General features: G+C 39.8%; 1 protein-coding gene across 2 annotated transcripts in view; it reads left to right on the forward strand.

The window, feature by feature from the left end:
* Positions 1 to 4,250, forward strand: part of Kpna1 (karyopherin subunit alpha 1) — a 75,727-nt gene extending 71,477 nt beyond the window's left edge. For both annotated transcript variants that reach the window (XM_042259262.2, XM_076548811.1), the window contains 2 exons: positions 343 to 521; positions 803 to 4,250. In XM_042259262.2, coding sequence (XP_042115196.1) covers positions 343 to 521; positions 803 to 990 — 367 coding nt within the window. In that variant the 3' untranslated portion in view covers positions 991 to 4,250. The remainder of the gene's footprint in view (positions 1 to 342; positions 522 to 802) is intronic.
* The last annotated feature ends 6,144 nt before the right edge of the window (positions 4,251 to 10,394 follow it).

The following is a 10,394-nucleotide window of genomic DNA, read 5'->3' on the forward strand; positions in this document are numbered from 1 at the left end:
GTTAATGATTGATGGGCGAGGGTCCAGCCTACTGTAGTCCTGGGAGGTAGTATAAGAAAGGTAGCTGCTCAAAAAACAAAACAACAACAAAAACACTCCAAAAAAGAAAAAAGAAAGGTTGCTGAACAACAGACCAGTTGTTCTTCTTGAGTTCCTGCCTTGGTTTCCCTCAGTAATGGACTGTAATTGGGATGTGTAAACCAAATAAACTCTTTCCTCCCTAAAGTGCCATAGTTGACAGTTTATTCTTATTTCTACAAGCTTGATGATACCTCACAGCTTGATAGAAATGTTAACAGTTAAGTTTTTTGTATGACTAAATTGTGCTTTTTGTTGATTTAGGTACCTAGTAGAACTGGGTTGTATCAAGCCCCTCTGTGATCTCCTCACTGTCATGGACTCAAAGATTGTGCAGGTTGCCCTCAACGGCTTGGAGAACATCCTGAGGCTTGGAGAACAAGAAGCCAAAAGGAACGGCTCAGGCATTAACCCTTACTGTGCTTTGATTGAAGAAGCATATGGTGAGATACTTTGATTGGCGCAGCTTCTGGCTGAGAGTTAGAAATAGACGTAGTCATCTAAAGACATGAATATAGTGGTGATAGAGCACAGGTGATAAAGGGACTGTTACAGAACTGTTGCTAAGACATTGATTTATAATATTAGCGTTCAGATGTAATCGTGATCATTTCTGTATGACTGTAGTACAAGATAGGTAAGGGAGAATGTTTACTTCAAAGAAGTCAATTTGAAAATGTAGTTGCCCGGATTTTCAAGAACGATTCTTTATTCTTCATTTTAGGTCTGGATAAAATAGAGTTCTTGCAGAGCCATGAAAACCAGGAGATCTATCAGAAGGCTTTTGATCTTATTGAGCATTACTTTGGGACCGAAGATGAGGACAGCAGCATTACACCCCAGGTTGACCTTAGCCAGCAGCAGTACATCTTCCAGCAGTGTGAGGCTCCTATGGAAGGGTTCCAGCTTTGAAGCAATCCTCTGCTTTCTTGTTCCTGTGTCAGACCAGGCTACCCAGTCAAGTCCTCTTGTGGAGCCCACAGTCCTCATGGAGCTAATTTCTCAAATGTTTTCCATAATACTGTTTGCGCTCATTTGCTTGCCTTGCGCACCTGCTCTCTTACACACATCTGGAAAACCTCTGGCTCTCTGTGGTGGAATACCCTTTTATTACAGGGGTAACCAGAATGGCCCACTCTCTTATGGAAAAATCCCTAAGCTTTGGAGATCCGCACTTATATTAGAGTCATGGGAATATATACACATATTAATGTGGCTCCCTTTTTTGTGGGGGAAAATAAGAGGACTCTTCCTCATTCCGTATAGTGGGGAAAATGACATTAAAAGATAAAACTAAAACCTTTATCTTGAATTTTACACAACTGCTTGGACAAGGGAGATACTTAGACTTGTGTGTACATCAGAGTACTCTTCTCGAGTTCTTCCACAGTGAACCAACCTTTGGAGTACCGGGTGGCTTTTTTAGCCAAATTTGCATTAATCCTTATGAGATGGGATGGTTTTCTTTCCTCTAATGGAGTCATTCTTCAGATATTAAAGTTAAACCATCCACTCCCTCACCTTCAGCCTTCAGTGAATGTGCTTCTAGTTGTCAGGAATGCTGAAGAATTAATACTTTGACTTTGAAATGTGATACTGGCTTGGCAGATTCCCTTAAAGCAGAAAGAGAGGAGCACAGATTAATGTGTATGGCTTCTGCTTCTCTTTGGTTTATGTCTCTTAGGATTTGGAAGTAGTTGAGTTTTAACACTGGTATGAAGATAAAAGTCCTTAGTAAAATCATGTTCTAAAATTCATTAAAGAGTCAGAAGAACACAGAACCCATCACTTTTTCTAAACCAGTGTGACTAGAGGCTGTGTTTCTGCATTACAAAAGATACTCAGGCTTTGTGGTCCTGATCAAGGTCCTGGTAAATTGGAGTTCACCTTAGGTGCTTTTCCTCTTTGTGACTGGCAGATAACACGTATTTAAATGTTACTTAGGGATTTTTTTCCTTAGTCAAGTGCAGCTCGATTCTAATGTATTCATGCTGCATACATGATCCTGCAGTGCAGCATCCTTATCTTTAAAAGCATAACAGTCTCCTCAATATGACCTCTAGACTAAAAGGGCAGTGAACTTTTTCTAATAACCTCAGTGTGTTCCCTGGTTTTATTTCATCTCCTACTAATACCCTACCTCCCCAAGTAAAAACAGTGCCCACCTCCTGCTTATTTAATGATGACTGTAATGTACTTGCAAATGGCGCTTCCAGTACTGTGTTCACTGATCCACATTTGTGCTTGGACTAGAAGGGGAAAAAAACAAGAAAAAAGTTTAATTGCCAAGAGAACTGCAAATGAGTTCAATGCGACTTCTCGGTGCTAGTTGGCCGTCTTGGCTCAATGTTGGGACACACTATCAGAGAAAAGCTTTTCTTGATGATGTTCTGTTCAAAATGAATTCTGAAGGAAAAGTTGCTCACGTCTGTTTCAGAGCATACCCTTTTAAATCTCTTTAAAAGACTACTCTTCTAGAATTCATTGTAACCCCAAAGTATAAAAACTATCTGGGAGTTGCCCCTGACAAGCTATTGCACATCTCTGGTGAATCCTGCTGAATGTAAGGGATATTCAGAACTTTCATACCTCATCATGATGTTATTTAAACAGCCAACTTACATGACCCGATTTACTTTGAAAAATTAATTTCATTCAAACTAGAAAGTTGCAGAGACAAAGGACATTTATCAGCTAAGAGTGTGATACATTCTTGCCCTAGTCTTGAATTGTGTCTGTGCTCTGGGATGGATACCGTCTGATGTCTTGTATTGATGGAGCAGGCACTACAAAACTAGTCAACTCCCATCTGTCCTGTTGTTTTCTAGTGCTGCTTTGTGCTGAGAGAACATGTTAGTTTACTGAACTTGACCTGTACAAGACTGATTTCTTTGTAATTTTAGGGATAAATTAGGTGGTTAATTTAAAGATGAACTTTCAATGTTGCCTTTACATCACATTAAAATATCACTTCTTTCAGAAGGGTAATAGAAGCACTGATTCATAGTAAAAATCTTGTTTTTAGCTTTGACTTTTTTGTGGCTGTTTTTTTTTTTAATTGTACATTACTGGTAACGTTATTTCTGTAGAATGTTTTAAATTATGTACCTTCTATTGGATAGTTAAAACCTTTGCATCTTATAAACGAGTTTGAATGAAAAGAAATACAAAGCACACAGAGTTGTCACCCCACCTTACCAAGAACATACAGCTGGAACTTTTGTAGCAATTTTCAGGTGAGGTCAGATCCATTAACTAGTGCAATCTGTTTTATTTAAACCAGAAGATTTATCTTAAGCTTGACCTTAGAAGTTCATGACCCTTAAATATTCTGAGCTTTGTTTTTATAGTAAAATGATTAAATGTAAAGATAGGAGTTGGCTAAAGTTAAACCCCAGTAAATTCAGATGTCCTGGAACTGAGTACTTTTCTTGTTTTTTAATACAAGTGGAATTTTAAGGGGTACTTGTAAGTCCTGTTTTTAGTCCTTCACTTGGCAAAGTCTTATTGATTTAGTTTAATCTTTTGAATATTTTTATCAGAAAGGTGTTACTACAAAAGCATGTTAGTATTTATAACACAAGAAACCTCTTATGGTTTTTAGATAGTGATCAGGGCAAAGTGGCTTTGTTTTCTTTACCTTTCCTTGGAAGGAAACTTCTTCCTTCAGACTTTTCAAGTATGTATTGTGTACTGAAAACTTTGGTTTAAAAAAGTTGCATTCTAAGAATTTGAGATGTAGGTATTTGGAACCTAAAGGACCAACAGGTAGATATAATTGAATGGAGAAATAACCCAGAAAGTACAGATACCGGCTAGAAAGAAAGATTAGGAGACATAGTTCTCTGTCACACTTTGTTCTTGTCACCAATCAGCCATTTTCTATTGCCCTCATCAATAGTCCCCTGCTGGAAACTGTTGCACTAGGGTTGTTTCTTCCGTGTACCAGACAAAGCTATTGGACTCTGGGTGTTTTTCAGCCTTACTGTCCATAATAAATATGAATTATTCCAGTTGCTGCTGATTATGCCTAAGAAAACATATGTAAGTATAATTTGTCAACCAAATTCTCTGTTGTACATGACTACCTACCGGCAACTTTGATTGATTTCTGTAGTGCTAAATAAACATTTCAGCTGTCTGACCCCAAGATGTGGGGCTGCATTGTAAAACAGGTTTTTTGGGATTTATTTTATCTCTGATTAATTTTGTGAAAATTGTCACACCAACAACCAAGCTGTTTTAGCTGTATTTAGAGGCTAAAGCTTTTTACTTAAGTTGGAAATTCTGTTGAGTAATGTACAATAAGGAAAAGGAGTTGCTTTTTGAGAAGGGTATTGCTTCCTTTCAGGATACATACATAACTGTGTGCTACCTCCTACATTCAAAAATTATCTCATTTGCAGTTTCATTTTGACATCTCTAAATTAGTAGGACCATTTCCTTCTGTTTGAAGTAAACAGATTGTCTTATCTGCATGGTTGGGAAATATTTTGGGTTACCTTTTCCCATCATCCAAAATTAGTTAAAAGTAATTGGAGATCAGATGTGACTAAGTGTAATATGTTGACTATAATATATATAATATATTGATGCTCTATAATATTCTTTATTGTTAGGAAATGACAGGTTATAAGAATGAGTACTAAGACATTAGAATAATGTTTAATAAAGTAGATATTTAACTTTTTTGTTTTTGTGTTTTTGAGACAGGGTTTCTTTGTGCAACAGTCCTAGAATTCACTTTGTAGACCAAGCTGGCCTTGAACTCAGAGATCCACTTGCCTCTGCCTCCCAAATGCTGTGATTAAAGACCTGCGCTGCCACCTGGCTTATATTTAACATTTTTAAAATATTAAATTGCTAGAGCTGGAGAGATGGCTCTTCTGTTAAATCTTCTGTTATGAGAGGTACTTCTCTTAAACAGGACAGTAGTTTGGATTCAGAGCTCTCTTCTGGTGTACATGTGATTTACATGCATTCTTGTGAGCACACTCAACGCAGATAATAAATCTTGGCTGGGTGGTGGCGGCGGCGGCGGCGGCGGCGGCGGCGCGCACACACCTTTAATCCCATCACTTGGGTGGCAGAAGCAGGTGGATCTTTGAATTTGAGGCCAGCGTGATCTACAGAGCAAGTTCCAGGACAGCCAAGGCTACACAGAGGAACCCTGTCTTGAAAAACAAACAAACAAACAAAAAAACCTTAAAATTTTTCAAAGTATTAAATTACTGTTAGACATAAGATCATCTGGATACTTGAGGTAAGAAAGAATTAAGAAATATTAGTGACGCCGGGCGGTGGTGGCGCACGCCTTTAATCCCAGCACTCGGGAGGCAGAGGCAGGCGGATCTCTGTGAGTTCGAGGCCAGCCTGGTCTACCAAGTGAGTTCCAGGAAAGGCGCAAAGCTACACAAAGAAACCCTGTCTCAAAAAAAAAAAAAAAAAAAAAAGAAATATTAGTGGTATAAGAATTCTATTTTCAGCTAAGAGTTGTCAGAAATGTCTGTTTTCCTTTGGATCAAATAAAAACAAGTCATGTTATTTAGTGTCTATTGTATGCAAGGTAATTGGCTAAGGGCTTTCCTTTAATCAGTCCTCTAGTTGCTATTTAAGATGGATAGTTATCAATGTATGGCAAGATCAAGACTGAATGCATTACTTTGCTCCGTTGTCATAATTCTTAGATGGTGGCTGTCCAAAGGAGAACTTCGCAAGTTCTGTTCTTCATGGTCATGCAACATTTCTGTGCTCAGGAAGTCCTGTGCTAGATTTTAATAGTCATCGGTGGGCAATCCTTCTGTATTGGACCATTCTTCCTATCTGTTCCTCATCGGCAATACTTATAAATGGCTCTGTCTCATATATCACAATTGCTGTTAATTTACATATTCATATAGATGAATTGACTCCCTTGTTCCCAAGTTTCTTTCACTTTCTGTAGTACTAAAATTATATATAGCCAGACAAGTCTAACAGAGGTTTAAAAGAAATTCAAATGATTGATTGTTAATTTAGTAACATAATGGCTAAACTCATAGAACATTTTTTTGTTCAAGTGAAAATATAGGAGGGTACTGACAGGGAAAAGTTTGGGGTTGCAGAATAATTACTCTTATAGTCAGCACCATGGGTGTAACGTTAGCTCAGCCTACTATTACTTAAAAGTATATTTTCCTGTAGACATCTCCCTTTATTTCACTTGTTGGACATTTCCTACCTCAAGATGTTTTGGCCATCATGTGCCCTTTCTCAAGAGTGTTCCTACACTTGATTTGGAATGACTATTGATTCTTTGTATTTAAATGCACTCTGCCGGGCCATGGATGAATACTTTGCATATAGTAAATTTTCAATAAATAATGTATGAGGAATATACATCTGTGATAGTACTGGGTGCTTGATTGCAAAGGAAAATTCAGAGGAATTCTTTCACACAGTTGGCTGAAATCAGAACTGATAACTCTTAAAGCAGTTGTTTGAACGTAAACTGTCTCATTTGAGGATACATAAAAGGACCTGAAATTTACAAAAAGAAACAATGCCAAAGCAGAAGCCTGTGGCATCAAAACAAGAGAAAGAAAAGCTGTGGGGCTTATTTTGTAGGCTAATACATACCCTACTGTATTTGATATAGCAGATAACATATCAGTCTATTCTGGCATATTTTAAAGTTTTAAAAGTTTGTTGGGCTGAAGAGATGGCTCAGTGGTTAACAGCACTGGCTGTTCTTCCAGAGGACCTGAGTTCAATTCCCAGTAACCACATGGCAGCTCACAATTCTGTAACTCCAATTCTAGGGGGCCTGATATCTTCACACCAATGTACATAAAATGAAGTTAAATAATTTTAAAAAGTTTTGTTAATATATCCAACTGATACGGAAGCAGGCGGTGAGGCTGTTGAGACTTTCCATTTTCATGTACTGTGTATTGCAGGAGAATGTTTTCTTTGTCCAGGCTTATGTGACAAATGAATACGAAGTATATTTCTTGAGTTTATTTGTTTGCACTTTTCCTTTTGAGATGTGCTGGTCTGGCATTTTTGTGAAAATTTAATCAAAATAGCTTCATTTCATGCAAGCTGTTGTTTACAGTACACAATTGCTGATTGTACAGATTTACTACAAGCTTGATTTTTGCCCATACCTCACCTACATTTGGGGGGGGGTATATGTGGGGCAGTATTTTTAGATAGGGTGTCTTGAAGCCCAGGCTGCCTTTAAACTGCTTTTATAGCCAAGGATAACTTCGAAGTGGCCTTTCTGCTTCCACTGCCAGAGTGCTGGAATTATGGGCAGGCACCAGTTTCCCCCACATTGGAAAAATTGTGAACCCTAAAGGCTCCTGTGTGATTGCAATGTTTTTGCGGAGAATAAAGTTGTGCTTTACATATCTTTATCCATATGCCCTTAGTCCAAGGAAGCAAGTGGAATGCAGAAGAGGGACTCTAATGGTCACTGCCTTATGAACCATCATCCAGGCTATAGGTAAGGAGAAAATGAAAACCCAGAAGACCAGTGGTGGGGGCAAAGTAGTACAGGACTTGGGCGTGGCCTGGACAGCATGGATTTTTACCAGGGTAAGGTGATTATGATGTGTCATGGGAAGAGGTCACCAGTGATTGCTGAGTTGCTGAAGATGATACTTTTAAATGTATGGGTCAATCGACACCCTAATTGTGCCATCTTCAGCTTTAAAAAATGTCTGGTTTTAGCTAATGTTCATGGCAAATGTCCTATTTAGTATGAATAAGTTTTCCTGATTAGGTAGAGGCGTAGGAATTGGGTTTGTGGTCTGAAGAGCTGCTTTAAAGAGGCCAGTTTAAACAGTTCACACAGAATGGAGGTTTCTTCCCTAGGCCATGGGTAAGTCTGGCACGTTTTCTATTTAGAAAGTTCTGAAGAGCAGGGACATCAGCTTTTGTGCTATAAATTGGAGACTTGCGACAATTTAGAGGAACTGTTTGATTTCTGCAGTGAACAAAACTTAAAACGTAGAGGTCACCTTGTCATTTGAGAAGGGTAGTTTGCTATAAAAGGATAGGCATGAGCCTGCCTAGGAACTCAGGCTCCCACTCTGATTGCTACTATCTTTGGTTTACTATTCCCTGTTGGTGAACACTGTCACCAAAGCCCACTCCTCAAAGAGCTAAGCAAATCCTAGTTATTTGTTAGGGCAGCTTGTTAATACTTGAACATGAGTAATGGTTAGTGGTCTATTCTGAGCCCTTTCTTTCCATAAGTCCTTGATGCTATTTATAAACAAGGTATCCTACACATCAAGAAGTGTTTTACTCTTCAAAGTAAAAGCCGTGTCTTAATGATCAAGTCTGTACGTCTTTTATCCCTCTTGCTTGTGATGTGTGCAGTGGGCTAAACATCCAGCACCACCGTCTCTTAGCTCTTAGGTTATACCCATCTTTTCCTTTTGGCTTCCTAGTTATTAGAAGAATACATATTTACTTTAAATAAAACCTAAATTTGTTATGCAGTTTCCTTTTACATGAGTTAATAAAAATGAAAAGTTTTGATAATAATGGTTTCTGACCACCACCATGTATCAGAAATCACAGTAGGTGAGGCTTAAGATGGCTAAGTGGTTTTCTGTGGATCATGACCCCTATGGGGGTCAAACGACTCTTTCACAGGGGTTGCACGTCAGGTATTTACATTGATTCATAACAGCAAATTTACAGTTATGAAGTGTCAATGAAATAATTGGTTGGGGGTCACCACAACATGAAGTATGTTAAGAGGTTGAGGACCACTGCACTGGCCGCTCTTCAGAGGATCTGGATTGGATTCCCAGCACCCAAATGCAGCTCACAACTATCTGACTCTAGTTCCACGATAATCGGATGCCCTCTTCTGACAATGCACACATACATGCAGAGAAAACCTTAAAAAAAGTCACTGTAACCCATGCTAACTGGAGAAAGGAAGTACTTTCGTTAGGTTCGGTGGCTCATCCCTGTTCATCCTAGCACTGACAGGTCTGGGTTGAAGTTGACACAAGTTCAAGTCTGGGCTGCAGAATGAGAAGCTGTCTCAAAAAAGAAAGCACCTGGTTCAGTGGATAAAGAGACCTGCCTTTCACCATGCCTGGCAGTGATGAGGACAACTCACAAGGTGGCTTCTGAACCACCCATAGTCCCGCACAATATACACGATATAAGGGAATTCAGCGGGTAAGAAAACATGCTGCTATTCCAGAGAATGAAGTTCCCCAATACCACCTACTAATGGAGGTGCAAGCCTTTTAATCCCAGCACCTGAGTTCAAGGCTGGCCTGGTCTGCAGAGATTTCCCGGATAACCAGGGCTGTGCACAAAAACCCTGTCTTGAAAAACCAAAGGGCAGAAGGGAGGTGGGATTCCCAGCACCTACATTAAGGTGAAACCAGACTAAAGATAGGCAGTCAGGAGTGGTAGCAACCCTGTAATCCTAGTACTTTCAAAGCTGAGGCAACTCGGTTGCTTTAAATTCTAGGCTAGTCTGGATTACAGTGAAATCCTACCTTAACACCTTGGTCTCTGCCCCCTCACGAATGGGAGTTGATGCACTCCATTCCTGTAGCCCCAACACTTGGGAAGTGGAGCAAGGGTTCCTTTCCAGGTTGTACTATGAGAGTGTATTAAAAGCACCAGTAAAAACACACGATGCACCGAAACAAAATTTTCCATAGCGCTAAAGAGGGAAGTGGCAGGTAATTTTGTCTTATTAACAAGACAGAGCTCCGAAAAACCTTCCCACCAACCTGTCCTTTTTTTCACCTCAAGAACCTTACCTCATCTATTTTCTACAGAAGCCTAAACTATCCGGGCTAAAAACCAAAGGTTTGCTGATTTCTCTCATCATAACCTTGTTTTTTCGTTGGTTTTTTTTTTTTTTCCCCGAGACGGCTTCACTGTATAGCCTTGGCTGGCCTGGAACTGATTCTGTAGAGGAGTAGGCTGGCCTGAACTCAACAGAGATCCATCTACCTCTGCCTCCCTCGTACTGGGATTAAAGGCGTGCGCTACCACCCACTGGTGGAGGTGGTGATGTGGATCTTAATGTTCCCTAAACGTCTATAAAAGAGTTTTAATCCACTCGTTTTGCGATCTGTGCATTCGATCTGCTCCAGTCCCCTAGCCACAGTAAGCAGATCTTGTAGCCGCCACATTCAGCATTGGAGGAAGGCGGGGGCAGAGACCAGCTATGTGCACACTCTTCCTTAAATGTCCGAGGGCCGCGCCCCTTCCTACGCCCTAGCCTTTCACAGGGAAAAGCCGGGCTGAGCGTCAGCTTGCAGGGTCCAGGAGGACCGGAAGCA

This window comes from Peromyscus maniculatus, chromosome 12 (assembly GCF_049852395.1).
Source record: "Peromyscus maniculatus bairdii isolate BWxNUB_F1_BW_parent chromosome 12, HU_Pman_BW_mat_3.1, whole genome shotgun sequence".
In the NCBI taxonomy this organism is placed as follows: domain Eukaryota; kingdom Metazoa; phylum Chordata; class Mammalia; order Rodentia; family Cricetidae; genus Peromyscus; species Peromyscus maniculatus.